This window comes from Malaya genurostris, chromosome 1, assembly GCF_030247185.1.
Source record: "Malaya genurostris strain Urasoe2022 chromosome 1, Malgen_1.1, whole genome shotgun sequence".
Lineage (NCBI taxonomy): Eukaryota > Metazoa > Arthropoda > Insecta > Diptera > Culicidae > Malaya > Malaya genurostris.
The window spans coordinates 14,016,960-14,039,612 of record NC_080570.1 but is presented as its reverse complement, the minus strand read 5'-3'; the positions used below and the strand labels follow the sequence as shown (position 1 = coordinate 14,039,612).

Genomic DNA, 22,653 nt, shown 5'->3' with positions numbered 1-22,653 from the left:
GAGAACATACCTGAAACAGCTATAAATAGACAAGGAAAGTGGAACTCTAAAGATATAAACAGCAAACAAAAATTAGATAATAGCCGTTGTAGTTCTTGCTGTGGCACATTGTAGTCTCTAAGGACAATATTCCAAGTACTTTTTGAATCTTGGAATATCTCTCACGGATTTCTATAGATGCTTTTCCGTATGGACGTAGTTCGATTTCTTATGTTATTTATACTAAAATCGAATGGAATTGAAAACAAACCCTGACTTTGAGTGTGAATTGAGCTTCCAGTGTGAACCACCCATTTTTTGACACATATTCTCATAGGCCATTTTTTGAAAAAAGGTTATTTAACCATTAAATGCGTTTTCCCCGTTTTGTCGGAAATGTGTCGAATAATCCACTCAAATGGGTACTTTATTTTAACCGTGTAGTACAACATATTTTCGTAGGCTTTGTCATTTTTCGACTATAGGCCAAAATCAATTATGGAACACCAAAGTCCACAAAGTGGATTTTTGTGAGAGAGTTTACATCGCCTTAACACGGTGTTGCTAACTCCGAATACGATTTGACGCAAAATTCGTCTTAAACTAATTTTTAAAACAATTTTAGGTACATCCAATAATTTCCAGATTGATTTGATTCACAATTTACAAAACGCATACATCATTTGTATGGTAACCGGTAATTTCCAGAAGCGTTAGCATTAGCAAAAATACTTCACGAAAATTGAGATGATGAAGAAAATTGCGGTTTGTCGATTACGTCATTTATACCATCATACTCTGAAACCGGAAGTGTTAGCCATTAAAATTTGAGCTTGACGAATGACTCTATGAATCGACTGCGCAGTCTTTCGAAACAGAAGGAAAAATTCCACAAATTTTTTCGCGGTAACGCAGATAACGAAACCAATTCTAAATAACGTCAACTTATTATATGAACTAAATCACAAATGATGTAATTTTTTGACAAATTGAAGCTGAGTCTAAATAACGATATGAAAACAATTTTTTACGATGGCCTCTCTCCTCTTTAGTTTGGAAATTGATGTTTGAGTGTACTTCAACTTTTTATTTAACATAATCTCTCCTGAAAAAGATCGGTCAGTCATCGAAACGTCGAAACGTCGGGCCATGCTTTCTCAAGCTCCTCCATTTACCGTATCTTTTTCGATCACTGATTTAAGAATGATTCAAAAATACCGAAACGAAGGAACGCCACCATAAGCTTATACTTTCATTGTGTATTGTGTAATAGAGTCACAACATTCCTTCTCCGACAAACAGACAGACACAGACAAGGCAGGCAGTCTCGGCGGGGTGACCCGAATCAAGGCACACAATTTACCACAAATTCGAAGGAAATGGATCATCTTCAAACACTTTTCGATTTTCGGTTTGGTTTGGTTCGATTCAATTTGGTGGAGCACTCCCGTCTCGTAGTCCTTCCTTCTAGTGGTGGTTTTCGGGGTCCGGAGTGGAAAGAAAGGGAAAAAAGTTGCTACAACGAAGAGTTCTTCAAAGTTTCCAAGTGAGACGGGTGTGGGATCAAAAGGGGAGTAAGCACCCACACACACACACGTACACAAATATAACTTTGCACAGGAATACTGATGTGAGCTGCCAGCGGAAATTGAGCGTTGCCAGAATCGGGAAAAAGGATGGCGTATGATTTTTTTGTATGCGCAATTTTCGAGTGTCGAAAATCATTGTCGACCATTTGGGATGGAGGAAGGGGGGAGTAAAAAGTGCAAAAGGAAATAAGCGTTGATGAAACTGTGCACTGACACGACCTCAGTCATACAGGATTCCTGACGACGAAGTGCTCAAAGCACGATTTCCTGATGATGATGGAAGTGATTGAAAGCTAATTTCATTCGCTAATTGAGCCTTGCAAACTGCTGCAAGGTGGAATTAATTACCGTTTTCCGTGATGTTTGGAAACTTACTCCGACGGGAATTAACGATTAGATTAGCATTAATCAGTGTTGATTAAAGCGAAATTCAATTGTTATTCAATACCATTTCCATTCTGCGTTGAAATGGAAACCTAATTTTCTACGCTTTCTAAATTATTATTTTCAAATAGGGTTCATATTTAATGTCTTTGTACGTCTTAACATATTGAAACATGTTTGGGAATTTATCAAATTCATGAAGCTTTAAAACTATGAACTAAGAAAGGGAAAAAGAATTAAGAACTAAGAACTAAGAACTAAGAACTAAAAACTAAGTTCTAAGAACTAAGAATCAAGAACTAAGAACTAAGAACTAAGAACTAAGAACTAAGAACTAAGAACTAAGAACTAAGAACTAAGAACTAAGAACTAAGAACTAAGAACTAAGAACTAAGAACTAAGAACTAAGAACTAAGAACTAAGAACTAAGAACTAAGAACTAAGAACTAAGAACTAAGAACTAAGAACTAAGAACTAAGAACTAAGAACTAAGAACTAAGAACTAAGAACTAAGAACTAAGAACTAAGAACTAAGAACTAAGAACTAAGAACTAAGAACTAAGAACTAAGAACTAAGAACTAAGAACTAAGAACTAAGAACTAAGAACTAAGAACTAAGAACTAAGAACTAAGAACTAAGAACTAAGAACTAAGAACTAAGAACTAAGAACTAAGAACTAAGAACTAAGAACTAAGAACTAAGAACTAAGAACTAAGAACTAAGAACTAAGAACTAAGAACTAAGAACTAAGAACTAAGAACTAAGAACTAAGAACTAAGAACTAAGAACTAAGAACTAAGAACTAAGAACTAAGAACTAAGAACTAAGAACTAAGAACTAAGAACTAAGAACTAAGAACTAAGAACTAAGAACTAAGAACTAAGAACTAAGAACTAAGAACTAAGAACTAAGAACTAAGAACTAAGAACTAAGAACTAAGAACTAAGAACTAAGAACTAAGAACTAAGAACTAAGAACTAAGAACTAAGAACTAAGAACTAAGAACTAAGAACTAAGAACTAAGAACTAAGAACTAAGAACTAAGAACTAAGAACTAAGAACTAAGAACTAAGAACTAAGAACTAAGAACTAAGAACTAAGAACTAAGAACTAAAAACTAAGAACTAAGAACTAAGAACTAAGAACTAAGAACTAAGAACTAAGAACTAAGAACTAAGAACTAAGAACTAAGAACTAAGAACTAAGAACTAAGAACTAAGAACTAAGAACTAAGAACTAAGAACTAAGAACTAAGAACTAAGAACTAAGAACTAAGAACTAAGAACTAAGAACTAAGAACTAAGAACTAAGAACTAAGAACTAAGAACTAAGAACTAAGAACTAAGAACTAAGAACTAAGAACTAAGAACTAAGAACTAAGAACTAAGAACTAAGAACTAAGAACTAAGAACTAAGAACTAAGAACTAAGAACTAAGAACTAAGAACTAAGAACTAAGAACTAAGAACTAAGAACTAAGAACTAAGAACTAAGAACTAAGAACTAAGAACTAAGAATTAAGAACTAAGAACTAAGAACTAAGAACTAAGAACTAAGAACTAAGAACTAAGAACTAAGAACTAAGAACTAAGAACTAAGAACTAAGAACTAAGAACTAAGAACTAAGAACTAAGAACTAAAAACAAAGAACTAAGAACTAAGCTATTCCAAAAATTGACAGGAAAAGCCTAAGAACACAAAAAAAAAAGTTGAAATATTTAATTTCAGTTTTCAGTTTGAATGTCGAATCGAATGTTTGACTTGGGAAGGAAGGATTGCAAGTTAGTAAATTTTCGAATAATATTATCATGTGTTTATTGTTCTGGGTAGCTGGCTACCGAGAATACGTGGCAATTTTATCGTGTTTTGTAATAACATGTGCTTCCTACTCAAATACACAATTTCTTCCGAAACTCGTAAAACTCCGGACAGCTGACTGTCGGGAAGTTTGATATCTCTATCAATATTCATACATTTAATTCATTGTGTTCTGTTTTTTTTTTCAATAGTTAGCAGTGATACTAGCAAGATATCACTTGATCATTATCAGTCGAACAACGACGCCTTACGCGGAGAGCTGCTAAATGTCACTATCAACGAGCAACTTTGCACGACGAAGATTGGAAAGTTTATGTCACTAGATTGCTGCCAACCAGGCTCTACCAATCATCATATATTGAGTGTCTGAGAGTCGATCTGTCATAACTTAAATTCTCTTGATGTTATACTCACCAGGACGCTCATTGATTGCCGATGCGATTATTTTCGTTTCTCCTGTCACTGCTTGATTACGATGTGACTAAATATTAATCAAGCAGCATAAACATTGAATTAAATTCATTTACACCAATAAACTCCGAAGTCCGATGACTTTTTGCAAAGAGCAATCGAGTATCTCATTTGACAGTCACTTTGACCGTACCGATTACAGTAGACGATGATTTTAGTCAGTCTGTCAAGGTCATTTGACATGACTGACAATTTGCAGCTCTGCTTACGCGATACGAAATAATTCCGATATCTACACCCTAATAAAAATAATAAAATACCGAATGGATTCGTCCTAGTTAAGCAAGATCGCAATAAAATATCTGCACGGTTATAAATTTCACGCGTGCGTCTTAAACTTATGCGTTTAACCCGAAGAAAAAATAGATCCATTGATAAAACATTCCCCGAATAATCGATTTTAGTAAGGAGAAATATAAAACATTGTAAATAAGATAAATGTGAAATAACTCTAAGGAACGATCTCACCAGTATCCTGCTTGTTCTATTCGCATTGCTGTAAACAACGCAAGATAACACATCACTAATGAAAACAAAAAAAAAATAAACACTCGCGGATTGGTATATTGTCGCAAAACTGAAATGTAGAGGCGCTGCTTTTTTAGAGATGATACTTTCAGGAAGAGCTGTCAAATCGGGCAAATTCATTTGAAAAATCATAGTAGAAGTTGAAGAAAAAGTTTTTACTCTGTGGTGGTAATGTTGATTTTAGTTCATTGTGCGAAATCTACCGTTTATTCAGAATAGAGCACTAAACTTGGTTTGATAACATTTTTCAAATGCCTGGGAATAACAAATAAAGTATCCAAAACAAATAGTATTCGATCGCTATACATTCTAGTACTCGAGAAATTAACATTACACTGGATTCTGTTTAAAAAAATGTTGATCCGAAAAAACCTAACCTTACCCAATTTCACACATTTCTGAAGATTTTCCATGTTCAATTGTAGTCTACACTAAAAAAAGTAGTAGTAATCACTTTGAAATCGATTTTCTTCTACTCCGAGTGTACTTTTATTGCTGATATCTATTTGTACTATTGAATAAACGATAAAAATTTTGCAAATCACTACTGCCGATATGAAAATTTCCGAAAGAATCCTCCTTATCTTTGTTCCATTTTTCATTAGCAGGTATCGCTACCGGTAAATCAGCTTTGCGACAATGAGCCAATTGGTTTGCTGCATACCAATTTTTGATTTTCAGCTTTTCACACCTTTCATAAAAACCTGATAACTTAAATCTGATAACACGGATAATGACATGCAGATGACGTTTTGATCGGTTAACATAGTTAATTTTGGATGGTAAATTCACAGTTTCCGTGGAAAATTTTTTAGTTTCGCGAATCAGCAAAAATAACAATTTTCACTAATCAACACACACTTGTCACAGCTGCACTATTACTCAAAATGACTGTTCATTTCACTATAAGTTGTTTGATACACATTGGAATTAGACTTTTTTTGAGAGCAACACTTAGGCACTGCATTGTACTCCCAGTGATGCCAACTTCTTTTTTAATGAAGCACAGAACATGGAATTGTGCAACATTTTTGTTTTTTTTTTCATTTAAACTTGACCCATTACAATTTAAAATGAAAGTCATTAGCAAACAAACAAAAACAATAACAAAATCTTGCGAGATGCAAGATGTGCGTCTGAACTAAAGTCAAGCAAAAAACATTCGCAACCGTATAATTTAAGTCCGACAGAAGATCCTTGGAATTGGGATCCGATTTCTTGAGGAAGCACCACTTCGTTTTGATGGCACTCCTCGAGTGCCTCTTCCCCGCCCCGACGGCTAACCCCGCACAATAGAACCCGATTCGATTTCCCCCCATCGTTTTCAATCAAAGCTATGATAGTCGAACCCTTGTGGAAAATTACCCCATAATCAGCATCGGTAATTTTCAATTTTATGTAGAATTGCGAGCGCGAGTTTCGTTCGTTACATCCGAAACATTGGAAAACCGAGGAAGGGACGGCGGAGGAGGCCTGGTTATGAAATACTCAATGTTGCTGATTTTGTTTCGGTTTTATTTTGAAAAGCACCCCGTAATGGTTCGGGATCTAACTCCGTGCGCCGTGTGGGAGTTTAATCAGGAAGCGTCCCCCCGGTTCTCGGTTGCGAAGGATGGTTCCACTTCAATCATCTGGCGGCAGGGCCTTGCCAGGAAGCGAAGCGTGTCTCGCGTTCATCAATATGTAAATGATTCCGATAAAGTTTTCATCAACTTCAACCGATGATGACGATGACTTAGAGCAAGATGATGGTGATGATGACGATGATGACAGTGATGATCATGGTGAAAGTTTGCTGTTTTTCGTGCCGGAATCGATGTCTCATCTTCCGCAGGTTAAAGACGATGGCGTGGCTGTTGCTGTTCCGTTCGGAATTTAGCGGATAGTCGTAAACCGGCGTAATGGAAATAATGAGTTCCGTATAGAAGGAAGAAAACGGTGACAGTTGTTGCTGGCGAGTCGGGGGTTTCGGGGATGAAAGGATAGCGGGGAAAAGTTCGCTCCTTAGCGTTAGTCAGTTAGTTTAGGTTTGGGATTGGTGAATGGTTGACACAATTAAATTTAAATATGAATCATTGGTAAATTTACTGTCAACATTTTCGAAAGAATTAGGATTATTTATCCAGAATATTAACCCCAATGTTTGTTAATTAACATCACCAAATGCTTTTAAATAAAATATTAGATCCTGCAAAATGATTCGTTGTGCTTCAAATTCAAGCAAAGGAAACACCACATCACAGAAACATTTCTGACATTCTACCTACCTTGATGCGGTGATCCTGCAAAATGTTGTACGTTTCCTGCATCTCGTGGATCCTCAGCTCCACCGTCAGCGTGGTTGTCTGGATGGTATTAATGGTCTGCATGACGCTCTTGAAATGTGACAGCTCCTTGACGTTCCGATCCAGTTCCACCCGGAGGTTCTGCAATTAGAGCGGTAAGTAAAATTACCATTTAGCGTACAATTTTAACTTATTCAGAAGGCAACGGTTCCACCCCATCCCGTCCCAGTCCTGGGAAAAACCAAACCACATGAAAGCCCAATTTACATCTACGACAATGTCTGTGCTCTGTGCTGCTGGTTTGAAATTAGCAATCGTTGTTATAAAAATTATCCTCAAACATAACATGAGTGATCTAAAAAGCTTCATAAACAAATCCCGTAGCAGCCTGAGAACGGATCCTAACTCCTGGTCCTGTCTTCGCTCGCACCCCCCCCCTTTCCCCCCGTCTGCATCAACCCCTCAGCCTTAATGTAGAAGTAAAAATGGTAAAACATAAGCCATGTCATGTATAAATAATCACTTGTGCGTCCTTCTACTTGAGACTTTCGCTCGAGAAGAAAAGCCAACCCAACCAAATTGTGGAGGCTGATAAAAAGCCTCTTTGTGATCATAATTTTTGGTCGGAGGGGCCCTTTGTACGTAGAAAGTTACGTTGTTGGTCCTTGACAAGGTGATGTTTATTCGGTTGCGTTGCAATTTCTTTTTCGTCTTCCAAATATCCTCTGCTCCCGTTCGGTCAAATCCGATGCCATGTGCTCTAAGAGCTGTATCCCGGCGTCCGACCGACGAGAACAACGCGGCAGAACAACGTACCGTACACCTGCTGAGCGGCTAAACTATAATCTTTAAACGACCGGTGACATTCCCGAGGGGGGCACCAGGACGGCTTTTGAATATTTAAGACAAGCACGAACCGAGCGCTCCATCCAAGTCGGCGGATGTTATGCAATGTGAATTTATTCGCTGAAGATTTTAATCAACGTATCACGGAAATGGGAGATGGGGGACCATGCGGAAGCTGTCAAAAGATTAACATAGCCAATGGAGTAGGAGGCATTCAGATTGAATGTCCAGAAATTTAAATTGGTAATGGTAGCGTAAATGTTTACCACGATAATTTCCAAAACAATCAAATCGTTAACAAACTCAAACAACTAAGTCGAAAGAAGGCAATGCTGAACAGCTTATCGTTTCTTGATTGCAATATTTAAATTCGATCTGCTATGCACTAATGAGTGCAGGACGAAACGTGAACGAACCAAACAAACTTTGTTCACATTGAACAGCTAAGTGGTAATAGAAGTTTATTTTGAACTGCTTTGCACGGATGAGTCAAAGACGAAGAGTGATTGCGTGTATAAGAGGAAGTATTTGACAATAGCAACTTGACTTTGCACTTGAAAAATTTCACTCTTTATTGATGACCTATCCCGAGTCTATAAGACGCTAGGTTTCGCTTCCCGATCAGAAAAAAATTTCTAAAGAATAAAATATTATGTCATTCTTTCCAGAATATCAGAATAGTTTTATTTGGTATTGGTCAGGTTGAATTAAGAGCTAGAATACCAAAACTGAATACCAAAAACTTTAACCATTCATACCAGATTCCTAAAAAGTTCAGCTACCACAAAAATATTAGTTTATACCTAATTTGATTCTTGAGATGCCAAGAAAACATTTTGAATATCTTCGAAAAAATGTCATGTCACTTCAAAAGTCTGTGAATTTTTACGAAAGTCTACGAAAAATTCGATTTTCAAAAGTCCGCAACAAGAAATGTCAAGATTTGTATACGAATCTGCAGACCTAGCATCTCTGTTATTGATGTTTACTTGTACCCAATTTTTATTAATACGATTTCGTCGTGCTGATCTAAAAACAGAATCCCAAACTTATATCGTTTTCGCTAGAGAAAACTGAAACTGACCCAGGGTACAAACACTTTTCACGAAACTGATATAAAAACCAGGTTCGTAACTGACTAGCTTCAAACAATCGGTTTGACAGCAGTTAGGGTGGGAACTGGGTTAGATTTGGCATCAAGCGAAAACGACATTAATGCATTTATAGCCAACATGTATGATGTATGATACAAACATTGAACTTACTTCGACAAGCAAATATCTATTCCTTCATATAATTTAAACGGCAAAATTCTGAAATTTTTCTATGAGAATTCAACGCTTGCTTACTTTTTTCTCTTTATGGGATACTCTGGTCGAGAGTGAGGGTTACAAGGATCGACACTTTCCATACCGGACGAACTTGGCTATTAGGCCCAAATGAACACTAGTAACAAAGTAGTATGAAACCCTCCAGCGACGGATTCCTTTACAATTTGCAACGACAGATACTATCTATCTTCTATTGCAAGTTCGCCAGAGAATTTGTCACTTGAGCAGGAAATGTTCTTCACTCCGTAAACAGGCAATCATTGAGTCGTGCGTCTGAATCGTGTCGATATTTTGTCATCCTACCAACTGTTTCTGTGTTTTCAATGTCTTCGTTAATTAAACATTGGAGAATTTTCACTTCAGTCTTGGCCCTATTTTCCTGTATAGTAATTTATGTCAGAAGAGGTACATGCGATTATTACATGAATTTTCTAGAAAAGATATCGAAAATATTGGTTCACTAACACTAACTTTTCTATTCTGCTCTGATCGTTTCTATCTTTGTCGATGTATTTTTTGTATTTTTTGCAACTAATACCGTTTTCGTTTATTGATCAGAGCAGCCCGAAAGCTGACCCAGAGTCGCCCAAACAACGTTTGATATGTTTGTTTTAGCAACCTGAGGTCGCTCTAGATCGGACTCCAATAGCGAAGTTTCGCTCTGAAATTTTTCTCGGGTCGTACCACGCATCCAGCCGAGTTTGTTATTTTTTTCTTTTTTTCATGAGTTGTTGTTTAGGGCGCGTACCATGTGTTCGTTTTACTCGGAGTCAGAGTAGCCCGCGTCTAGGTTCCAAAAAGGAAAACGGTATAAGAGATGGTACCAAGCATACTACCACGCAATCTAAGAGAGAGCTACATTTAACATGCACTCAAACTACTAGGTGTGCAGACTTTGAACAATGTTGTCCACGCTGTTTGCGGTTCCCAGAGGTAACAAAGGGGACCTGATTCCATTCCCCGCTGAATAATATAGTGCTTAGAATGCGTTAATAATGTTGAGAAAAAAACAACGATTGGAAAAACGCTTATTTTTTGCATAATTTTTTTTTATGTTCTGATAATGATGTCATATCGACGCGTTGTATTCAGAAAAGTTACTTATTTCAATAGTATCAAACACTCTGCATAAGTTATCTGTCAAAGGTGATCAGAAAAATTGTGTTTCAAGTAAAGCGAGTATATCTAAAAAATACATTTTTCACATAAATATGTTCAGCAAAAATATGTTACTCAAAATATGCGTATCTAAAGAAAAAAAAAAATCATTTAGTAAAGAAATGAAATATTTTTACTCGAAATTGGTATCAGCTAAACAAAAAATAACGTGATTATTTCAAAAGAATCGTTGTATAATCTAGTGAAACTTGTTAGAAGACACCTAAGCTCTTAAAAATCAGTGAAAGTCAGCACAGACTTTTGATCGCCTTTTTGCGTTTCTCATATAGAAAGGCTATACATATCACTGTGAAAATCGACTTTTGAACCGAGGACCGAATGTCATATACCATTCGATTCCGTTCGTTGAGATCACGAAATGTCTGTGTATGTGACAAATAATATCACTCAATTTTCACAAAGTCCCATTCAAATGAAAGATATTATGGTCTCATAGAATTGCTATTGAATTTTATCCCGATCTGACTTCCGTTTCCGGCATTATACACCCAAACCTCCATTTACGAACCTTATATATGTATGTATGTATGCTTACACACTCACTGGTTTGCGTATTTGTGTATATATTTATACCTATAAATGATCGCTATTACTTCACAAATATTTATATATATTTAGAAATACAAATATTTGCACACATGCGTACGTATATTAATACATATATACATAAATAAGTTACGTAAATGGAGGTTTGGGTGTAGAGTGAGAGCACCAAGAAAAATGGAAAACATTGCCACTCACTTCTCTCAAAGATGGGTTAACCGATTTTCACACACTTAGATTCAAACAAAAGATCTAAGATGCAAATAAAAGGTCTTTAAAAAAGTCCCGAAAAGTTGATCCAGATTCGACTTCCAGTTGATGCAAATTTTTATAAAACTTACTGATAAATTCTTCTAGTGAGCAGATCTTGTTGGTTAGTGGATATATAAACCTACTTTGGGACTACTAGTCCCCGGCTTCCGCTTCCGAGAGCATCGATAATAGTGAAGAAAAGCTCAAAAAACGGAACTCACTTCGATTTCTCAGCAACGGCTAAACCGATTTTCACAATTCATGATTCAAATTAAAGCTCTCATTGTCTTTAAAGATACGGTGCAATTTCATCCAGATCCGATTTCCGGTTCCGCAATTACAAGACGATGAGTGTCAAAGCTTTCAAACCGTCATTCAAAATGATGATTCAAAATCGCTGCATGCTGGCACGGAAGAAGAAAACACCACCGCCTTTCGAACGAAGTAAACAACGTTGCATTATTTAAATCTATCTTTTTCAGGAGAATAATCGGTAAATCTGTATCGCGTGATGAAAATTCTGTATTGAATATCTGTATATAAAAATGATAAGAAATTAATGCTAAACGAAATGGCTAAATTTGAAAATGATAACTACTTTTCGTATAGAAGTAGCATTTCATCCAGAGCCTTCTTGTTCCGGAATTATAGGGTTAAGCATGGTTAAAATTGCACACCGTGATTTAGAGTGACGATGCAAAAAAGTGAAAAAGAATAACATTATTCTAGATTTGACTCAAAACTGACTGAAATTGTAGGCTACTTACTAAACGAACCCATGACGGCTATACCGGTTCCCATTTTCCGATTCCGGAAGAACCGGAAATAGTGGTCAAAAACTCAAAAACGAAACTCACTCAATTTTCTCAGAGATAATTTGATCGATCGTCATCGATAGGGGTCTCATAGGTTGATGCTGAATTTCCGGTTCTGGAACTATTGGGTGAAGTGCACGGATTAAAATTTATTACCGGTACCATGATTTTTTCGAAAAAATCATGGTACCGGTAATAATTTTTTATTCGCGAGTTGGCGGTTCAATGCATAGGGCACTGATCTAACAAACCAGTAGTCGTATGTTCGAGCCCCGACCTGGAATACCAAGGCTTTGCTTTTACCATGATTTTTTAATCATGAAATCAAGAACCATGCCTTCTCATGAAATTTCATTAACAAAATGATTGATATCATGAAAATATTCATGAAAGATGTGTTATTGTTCATGATATCAATAATTTTACTCATGAAATCATGACTTATTATTCAGGATAGCATGATTCATGATTTCATGATTTTTAATCATGGTAATAGATTTTTAATCATGGCAATAGATTTTTACCCGTGTGTGTTTAAAATTTCAAACCGTCATTCAGTGCGATGATGCGATGATGAAGAAATATTCTTATTCACTTCACACAACTGTTCACAATTCAAGCTCGAAAAAAAAATTCTTAACAGTATCTTCTAGTGATATTTTTGAAAATATAAGCAATATGAGAAAGGCATCATTACATCACTAGGTGGATTAAAATAGGTTTTTCAGTTTCGGTTTACTGTGCGATGGTTCGATGATGTTCTGGTCAGATTTTGCATCATGACACTACGCGAAGAACGTGTTATAGTGATACTAGACGAATGATATCGATTTAGTGCCGGAAGATTCCTGAACCCTCCCAAACGATATTGGTCCAACAATAAAAATTATTGAAGCCTGAGTGTAGAAAAAATGAAGAGAGCATGGGTTAATATGCAAAAAACTAACGATTCTGAGCTCGTGCAGAACCTTATGACTGGGGTGGAGGTCAAGGTACATTCGAGTAAAAAGAAAAAAAAAACAAAATTAAAGAGAAATGCCAAAACTATTTTCTATGGTTTTTTACTCCCTGAAAAATTTGTGATAATCGAATGCAAAACTATTTTGGAGAATGATTTTTGTGTGTGCAGATTTTAAACGGTACACTCTTTACTAACAATTTAAAACTTATCACTCTTCTAAAGCGTATTAGAAAACAGCAGTCACGTACCCAGAGGGGGGGCCCAAGGGACCATGGCCCCTCACGAAATCAAAAACAGATATATAATCATAGAATCCCTCAGACATGTGTTACAGAAATAACTAGACAGTAAACGTGAAGAAATGTAATACAATAACAGTTTCAGTGGAAAAGATTAAAGTGTCAGTTAAAAGGCACACCGAGAATTAGGTACACAAGCAATCTTCAGTAGCATTATATCTTTGAACCCCTCCCGAAACGAAATCCTGGGTGGCCTAGAAAACAGTGCCCCGTACTAACCAAGTAACGAATCAAAAACGACCACTCATGCAAAATAATGCGTAATTCCACCGAACAACCGTAGCTATATTGCTCAGTCCATTGACATAATCAAGTATGTAAAATGTTAAATTTGTTTTACGTTTTGTCTTTGACTCATCAGTACGTAGCAGTTTATGTTGGACGCACTGATGAGTCAAAGACGAAACGTAAAACAAATTTGAAAATGAGTATATGCACTTTGCCTAAATTTGGGGGTGAAAAAGTGGGCTTTTTTCCCCTTAGAAATTAAGTATAATGTAGGTTTCTCAAAACAAATCAACATTCAGTTGAAAACATATAACGGCTGGAGAGTCAAATATAGTAGGTTTTTCTGTTCGAATTAGCTTAACTTGAATGACATAGGACGTAGGGCAGTGGTTTCCAATCCGAACGAAACGAAATGGAATTGAAGTTACTGTAAAAAACATTTTCGGAAAATCTTTCCCACAGATTACCTGGAATTATTGCTAGCTGGGAATGCTTCCGGACCATTTTTCCATACCTTGATTGATAATCGCAATCCCAAATGGGTTCGATTCGATAAGTCCTAATTTACGATACAACCCAAAGTCTTGGAACCTGCCGATTCCGATTCGGATGCGAGTACGTGTTGTAGCCGATCCATCCTGCATTCCGGTGGAATGCCGGTGCGGATAACATTCGTAATCTTAACTAACGCAATTTTGAAGCAGTTGCCGGGAAACGATTGGATTCGATTTAAGGGTTGAGGAAGGTAAAACATCAGACAATCATCGATGCATCCATCGTCCGGATGCCGTCGGATGTAGTTCGGCTGGAGTCTGCATGGTGCATGCCGACTCGGTCGGAATTAATTTTGATGAACTTGGCAGAGAATGGGAGTAAGCAGTGAGTTGAGATGAAATTTGAATTTACTTGAGGTTTTGTACACCCAGGATCTCAGCTGCCAGCTGTGAATTTGATAACTTTCACCAACTTGAACTTGATAAGTTGGTTACGAAGGAGACCATTTTTTTAGTAGCTTATTGACAGTTGATTTGCTTCCTAGCCGAGAGAACATTCAGTTCTGGGTGTAAATCGTTGAAGATTTTGTGCACGTGTACCCACCTATGGAATCGAACGGAATCTTCTTCCCGGGCCCCGTTCCCCTCGTTCGACCGTGCGTTTTGTCGTCAGCCAAATCCGAAGAGCGACTATCGAATCAACTCCTTCCACTAACGAGCGCACACCTGAGGCACTTGGGTAAGCAACTAGTCTGTACACATCGGTCGGTCGGTCGGTCGGTGGTTTTGCCCCCCTTCCAAGCAGTACTCCCAAATCGTCTTAATTCGAAAGAGCTTGTGGCCATAAATGAAGCTTTCGACGAGCGAGTGAAATGCACCGAGAAACTAGCACTGGGAATTTCATGCATCATCAGGATTTTCCGCCCATCCCCAAGATGCATGTGTGAGACGGTGCCAAATCAAAAAAAAAAATAAGAAAAAAAAAACTCACCTGCATGTGGTCATTCAGTTCGACCATCTGCCGGCGGGTCCGGTTGGCAAGAATATTTCCCAGGGTGTTTCGCCACTCGACGGCGTGATCGATAATGCTCTTAATTAACGGTTGCAAATTAATCCGTATCGATTTGAGGTCGTGGTAGGGCCGGTGCCGCTCCAGGTCATTCACGATCTGGGTGTAGAAGATGAACTTCTCGTCCAGCCGGACCAGCGGCAGGTTCTGCGACAGGAACTTCTCGCAAACGCTCATCTTCTCGTACATCCAGAGGTTCTTGTACTTCTGCCAGCTGTGGAATGGAGAAGAGAGAGAGGAGCACAAAGTGATTTGAGACGACCTGATTCAAACCGGATTTGGATATTCCCTAGGCGATTCCACTCCTGATTGCTGCCATAAATCGTAAAGCATCGTCATATTTCCGGCAAACTGCAACTGCAAACTTCGTGCTAGGAATGAAAGAACGAACGAGAGAAAGAAAGAAAAAACTTGCCCAGGAAATGACGGGACGTGTTTTACAAGGACGGCTAACAGGAGTGAACATGGCCAGCAGGAAAACCAGGGAAAAATGAAATATTACCATTTTAAATACGCCAGAACATCGGCCACTAAATTCTGGATAGTTTGTTGCAAGTTCATAACAAGTTCGCAAACTTTCGGAATCTGTAATGTGGCGAAGAGACGGAGACGGGTAAACAAATTTATCAAAGTCAAATAAAATATCAATAAATTCTACAGAACTGCAGTGTGTTCTGCGGGTTGCATCTATTCAGTTATAAGTTAATCGTTGCACGTTGCACAGTGTATGGACATCTAGCGAACCAGCGCTTGACCTGAAGCTGAGCATAGCTGAGTTGTGATGGTGCAAAGATGACTGATGGCTGAAAACTTTCAAGATGCCCCCCTCCCCTCCAAATCCAAAGGAATGATGCATCTTGGTCTTGTTGAACTCTCTCTTTTTTTTCGTTTCATCCTTTGACCGGTGGAAAGTTTAGCACACAAACCAGTATCCCAACACCCGGGAGCAATGAGTTCTTCTCGGAATTTACCTGAACAATGTCTTCGAAAAAGGTGAAAGTGTACTTTTCGTTGCTGGGCACGGGCAGGCAAGTTTCGGCCATCCAGCGGCGGAAGCTTTTCAGTCTGGGAAACGGTGGAAAACAGTTGGTTTCAATGAGTTCTCCAGGATCCAGCAATTTGTGTTGAGTTAGTTACCTCTGCAGAAAGTCCGTCACGGAGTTGATGGCTATGTCGTAAACTTCGGCAGCCGTCGGTTTCATCAAAATTTCCGGCACCACAAGCGTGGCATCTATCTCGAAGAGAGGTCGGTCCCGTTGTAGGTCCTGTGCAAATTTCTCCAAGTTTTTCGTTGTAAACCTGCAACCCGAACGATAGATAGAGAGGGAGAACCATTTACTTTCCGCTGCAGCTGTTCCACAATCAACAGACCGAAAAAAACTCGGAACCGGTAACAATGGTGAACCTACCTGGTGAAACAAGTAAATATCTGCTTCTCCCAGTAGGTGTAATAGTACTGCATTTCCCGGCACTCGCCGGTGTACGTGCTGAGAACCAAACTTTCCAATTTAATCAGTATCGGTCCGATCGAGTCGTAAAGTTTCACCAGCCGGCCGGTTTTCGCGTTCCGCTCCATTTCCAGGGCCTGGAAGTAGTCCCGGCAAGGTTTCACCCCGTCGTCCCGGGGCATCTCCCAGATCGAGACCCGTTTCGGTTTTCTCGGCTTGCCACCGGCGGTGGTCCGTCCGCCGTTGTCATCCTCCGGCTCATCGCCGCCATCGTCGTCCGCGGGGCTCTGCTCACGCGTGTGCGAATGATGCTGATGCTGATGACGATGATGATGATGATGATGATGGGGATGGTGGTGGTGATGATGATGTTCCTTGGACCCACGGCTGGATGTTTTCAATACGATTTCCGTTCCAGCCGAACGTTTGTCTCTTGCCTTACCCGGAACCACGTCAAACTCGAACATCGCAAACGATTCCAGCCGGTCGATGCGTGATTTGATGTCACTGCTGATGTGGCCAATTTGGGATACCAGCGAGGATAAACTTTTCATAAACTTTTCGGTTGAGGGTTGTTGTGTTTTCGGCGGTGAAAGAAAGAAAGTGTTACTTAGTTAATATTCACATCATTAGAAAAGGAAAAAAAATATATAAGATTAAAAATTAAAGCTTTCGTTGCTTTGGACTGGCTCTACAAATATTTTTCCCGTGATTTACTAAAAAAGGGCTTCCTCCAGTTGATTTCGAGTATTTCTTGTTGGCAGTCACGTACCCAGAGGGAAGGCCCGAGGGGCAACCTTAAGGTTATTCGCCTCTTCGGGCTAAAGAAACTTTCTGGCCCTACACGGATATAAATCCATTGCCGGTCCATGATTAAGAAATTATGAAAATCATGAAATATTACTTCTCATGAGAACATGCCTATTGCTGATGATTTTAGAAGCAAATATCGTAAAAATTTTCATGATTCAAATCATTTTGCTCAAAATATCATTAATAATAGGTATGATCTCATGAGAAGACACTTTCATGATATTCATAATTTCCTAATCAAAGGATTTTTACCCGTGTATGTGCGGTGTTGGGAATCGAACCCAGGTGGGTTGCATGAAAGTTGTATCGACTTACCCACCACGCTTTACCCGTCCCCAATATGGAAAAATGTTTTATTTGACGAAGCGTTTAACTCGAAATTATCATGAGATGGGAAGCGCTACGTTAAGTTAAAAAAGATAGAAAGCGTTGCATACGATAATTTTCTTAAATTGAGGGTTACAAATCATATGAGTAATTTTGTGGAAATTATGAAGGTTAAAAACCGATATAAGGGTTAGACTCTGGCGGGAAACGAGTTACGATGCGTTATTATTAAGGAGGTTATAGATGTTACGAAGTGTTGAAAGCATTACTTTTTCTGTAAGTTACAGGCGTTACGAAGCGTTACATGCGTTACTTTTTAATAAGTTATAGGCGTTACGGAGCGTTACATGCGTTACTTTTTCTGTAAGTTATAGGCGTTACGAAGCGTTACATGCGTTACTTTCTAGTATCAGATGTACAACTTTGCTTCCGCCGTTTTCCGATAGGTGGCTGTACCGGCTGAGGCTGGTCAAAATACATAGATGATAATGCCTTTAAAGTGAGTGTGTACAGTGCCTAACGAATTATCATCGCCGTTTCAGTGACAGTTGTTCTTGTTTTCGTATTATTCACGCTCGAAAATGTCTGTTTATGTGCCCAATTCTCGACATTTGCGGAAAGTTTTACTTTTCTGTTACAATTAGAAAAAAATGTAGCTGAAGCGCATCGAATGCTCTCAGAAACTTATGGTGATGCTGCTCTGAATAAAAGAACGTGTCGTGAGTGGTTTCTACGTTTTAAAAAAGGGGGTTTTCGATGTCGAAGACAAACATAGTGGTGGAAGAGAAAAAAACCTTCAAAGATGAACAACTAGAAGCATTGCTTGATGAAGATTCGTTCCAAACCCAAGAAGAGCTTTCCGAATCGTTGGAGGTGAGTTAGAAAGCCATTTCAGAACGTCTCTAGGCCCTGGGCATGATTCAGAAAGAAGGAAATTGGGTGCCGTACGAGTTGAAACCGAGGGACATCGAGCGCCGTCTATTTGTATGTGAGAAACTGCTTCAAAGACAAAATCGTAAGGAGTTTTTACATCGAATCGTAACCGGTGATAAAAATTGGGTTCGATACGATAATCCTAAACGCAGTAATTCATGGGGAAAGCCCGGGCATGCTACTTCGTCGAAGGCAAAACCGAATATTCACGGCGCCAAGGTTATGATTTGTATTTGGTGGGATCAGCTCGGTGTGCTTTACTGCGAGCTCTTAAAACCGGGTGAAACCATCACAGAAGATCGCTACCGAACGCAACTGATGCGCCTTAGTCGCGAGCTAAAAGAAAAGCGGCCACAATATCAAGAGCGACATGACAAAATCATCCTCCAACACGACAATGCGCGGCCTCACGTCGCAAAAGTGGTCAAAAAGTACCTGGAAACGCTGAAATGGGAAGTCTTGCCCCACCCGCCGTATTCCCCAGATGTCGCCCCTACTGACTTCCACCTATTCCGTTCGATGGCAAACGGCCTGGCAGATCAACATTTTCAATTCTTCGAAGAGTTGGATTGCTTCATGGATAGCGTCTAAAGAGGACTCCTTTTTTCGAGCCGGGGTTCGAAAATTGTCGGAAAGATGGGAGAAAGTTGTCGCTAGCTACGGACAACACTTTGAATAATACATCTGAGAGCACTTTTTCGCAATAAAGCTTTTAATCTTGGAAAAAAAACGGCGGAAGCAAAGTTGTACACCTTTTTGCAAGTTATGCGTGTTACGAAGCATTACATGTGTTATTTTTTTGTAAGTAATAGGCGCTACGAAACGTTACATGTGTTACTTTTTTGTAAGTTATAGGCGTTACGAAGCGTTACATGTGTTACTTTTTTGTAAGTTATAGGCGTTACGAAGCGTTACATGTGTTACTTTTTAGTAAAACAGGGGTCAGAAAGCGTTGCATGCGTTACTGTTTAGTAAATTATAGGTGTTACGAAGTGTTAAAAGTGTTACTTCTTAGTAAGTTATAGATGTTACGAAGCGTTACATGCGTTACTTTATAATAAGTTATAGGCGTTACGAAGCGTTACTTTTATGTAAGTTATAGGCCTTACAAAGCATTACATGTGTTACTTTTTCTGTAAGTTATAGGTGTTACGAAGCGTTACTCGTTTGTAAGTTACAAGCGTTACATGTGCTGCTTTTTATAAGTTAAGACGTTACGAAGCTTTACATGCGTTACTTTTTTGTGCCTTATAGACGTTATGAAGCGTTACATGCGTTACTCGTTTGTAAGCTACAAGCGTTTTCTAAGTTACATGCGTTACGAAGCATTACTATTTGTGAGTTTGTTTCGTTTCGAAGACATGTGTTACTTTGTATAAGTTTTTGGTGTAACGAAGCGTTACCTGATCTCCCCCGAAATCAGTTTGAGAAATATTATGAAGCTTTTAATCCTGTAGACTACACCGTGTGATAGAGGTTTTGAGAGTAGCGTGATGATCAAAACTCCACTGCCGATAAAGCCCGCAGTGGTAGGTCCTACAAAGCTGAACACAGTCAAAACCGCATAGGATGGAGAATAAAACCGGCGTAAAACAAATGACAATAATAATAATACACTAAGGTCTTTTTTATGCGGTTTTAAAGCGACTTTTTTATGCGAAGTTTCAGAATTATGCGGTTTTTTTTTAATGCAAATTTTAAGAGTTATGCGAATTTTCGGAGCGATGCGGTTTTTTTCATGCGGTACGTAAATTCGCATAAAAAAAGACTTCAGTGCTAAGGTCTTTTTTTGTGCGGTCTTTTTTATGCGTTTTTTTATGCGACTTTTTTCATGCGAAGCTTCAGAGTTATGCGGTTTTTCTATGCGAATTTTCAGAGTTTTGCGGTTTTTTTTATGCGGTACGTAAACTCGCAAAGTCGTAAAAAAAAACTTCAGTGTACATAAAATTGTACTGCACGACCGGAAAGAGAAAGTTCGTGAGCATGCCTTAGTTAAGCAAGATTCTGCGGATGAGAAAGATATTCTGCGGCTGGATCCTGCTCATACTTATTTAGGACTAGAAAAACGAACGCAAGCGCATTTCGAGTACGTGTTTGGCTGAATACATTATTATACGCCAGAGAACAGAATGATTACCCGACAATAGACAGCACGAGTGCCTCGAAGGGTGTCTCAATGGGACGGAAAGATCACGATGCAGTTTCTTAGAGATCGGCATGTAAATTTTGGAGGACTACCTCAAATCATCGATTGAAGACCGAAATCACTTTGAATTGGCGTTACATGAAGAACATTTTTTTTACGAAAATCGACTTTTGGAATTTGAAGACTTTCAAATCGAAAAATTTGTTTATTCCGAATGTCTTAGAAATGCATGAAACGTCGAGATCAGGTGTAATTTGAAAATTTTATTTATTTTGAATCAAAAATTTTGTAAGTATCAAAGAGTAGACTAAAACAAAAAATTCTGGATAACATCAGATCTCGAAGTTTCATACATTTATTAGACAAAACAAGAAAACAGCGTAACTTGGGTAATCCGCTTAAAAAAACTGCATAACTCCGTAAATCCGCGAAAAAAACCGTGTAAAAAGAATCCACATGAAAAAAAACCGTGTAAAAAAGACCCCAGTGTATGCTCTATCGAATTTGTGGTCCAAATAGCTTGCTCCCAAATCTTAAACTATTTTCGGTGTCTGTTTTCTTTTGCCAGGCAAGAAGTAAGAATTTTGACTTGTTTGGGAACTCCAGAACTCTCTTACCTCTTCCGTTCTCGTTCTACCTTCGACTAGACTGAGTGTGATATTTTTTCTTCTTCATAATAAGTCATGTCCATGTTTTGTACTGTACCATTCATAAACAATTCACAACGTGCAACGTTCCATAGTGCTTGCCATAATCTCTACAATTTATTAACCTTCCAAACACAAAAAAAAAACACACACACTCAAAAAAACCTAAACCGAAACATAATTCATAGTCCATTTTTCGTTTATGGTTCTACATTGTCCCCGCAGGATTACGTGAAACGGCCCCGTAAAAAAGAGAGAGAGAGATGCAGCACACTTACCTGTTGGCATCGTTCGCAGTACGCCTGGATGTTGAACGACTGCCAGGTGAATCTGCCTAATCCGGCTTGAATGATTGTTTCGACTTCGTACAAGTGGCCGCGCAGGAAATGGATCTGCCAAACCGATGGTGGGATTTACCGGAACGAGAAAAAAGATATGGTTAGCGGCGCGGTGGATCTAACGATAGGGACAAGATTATGCGATTATGCAGGTATGCTGATGGATTTTTCTGTTATGATTTCAAAATTTTTGTAAGCGATGGATTCTAATGCAAAAATGATCAAACATGAGAAAAAGTGAAGAGTTACAATTTAGGAGCTTTCGAAATATACTACCGGTGGGAAAAAATGCACGATTTGGCAAGCAATTTACGCATGTGGTTTTACAAAGGCTTCAACCGATCACAACCGGAAACAGTCGTGGGAAATCACCAATCATCACTAAATTACATTCGAAACCAAGAAATGAAGAAATTTCCATTTCAATGAATTAGAAAACGAAATAGGCCAGGCATTTTCTAGTGCTACTTAAGATGCAGTCCTGGGGTCGATAGGTTTTAGGGTGGTTTCTGTATCTGCAATTCCGATGCCGTCCACCAGTCATTACGAAACGAAATGGAAACCACCACCCTAGCCGTGTTCATCACAAATCACAGTATCATTTTCAATCTGATCCACCACAATGGCATGAGGAGCTCCGGATTCGTTGTGTGATCCGCTCAACTCACCCTTTGTCCCATCCTCCTCCCCACGGGTTGAAGCCGTCAACCGAAGATACCGGGATACGAAGGAATATGATAATCTCGGTCCGGAGGATTTTTTTTTATTTTCACGAGACACAGGCCAGAACGATGACTCCATTGTCGCACACTCTTTTTTTTTTCTTCTTCTTCTATCCAGTTCCAGTAAGAAGGACCTCGACGACAGTCATCATTTGCTTCGTTACTTATCATTTTCTATGAATATTTATGATTGCGAAGATAAATTAAT

At 38.6% G+C, this 22,653-nt stretch overlaps 1 protein-coding gene across 2 annotated transcripts in view; it reads right to left on the bottom strand.

Annotated features, from left to right (window-relative positions):
- Positions 1–22,653, bottom strand: part of LOC131432979 (dynein axonemal heavy chain 10) — a 163,108-nt gene that overhangs the window by 90,732 nt on the left and 49,723 nt on the right. For both annotated transcript variants that reach the window (XM_058599673.1, XM_058599681.1), the window contains exons 20-26: positions 21,664–21,777; positions 16,481–17,076; positions 16,209–16,370; positions 16,043–16,136; positions 15,574–15,656; positions 14,994–15,285; positions 7,037–7,195 (exon numbers count right to left, since the gene is read on the bottom strand). In XM_058599673.1, the coding sequence (XP_058455656.1) occupies positions 7,037–7,195; positions 14,994–15,285; positions 15,574–15,656; positions 16,043–16,136; positions 16,209–16,370; positions 16,481–17,076; positions 21,664–21,777 (1,500 nt within the window). The remainder of the gene's footprint in view (positions 1–7,036; positions 7,196–14,993; positions 15,286–15,573; positions 15,657–16,042; positions 16,137–16,208; positions 16,371–16,480; positions 17,077–21,663; positions 21,778–22,653) is intronic.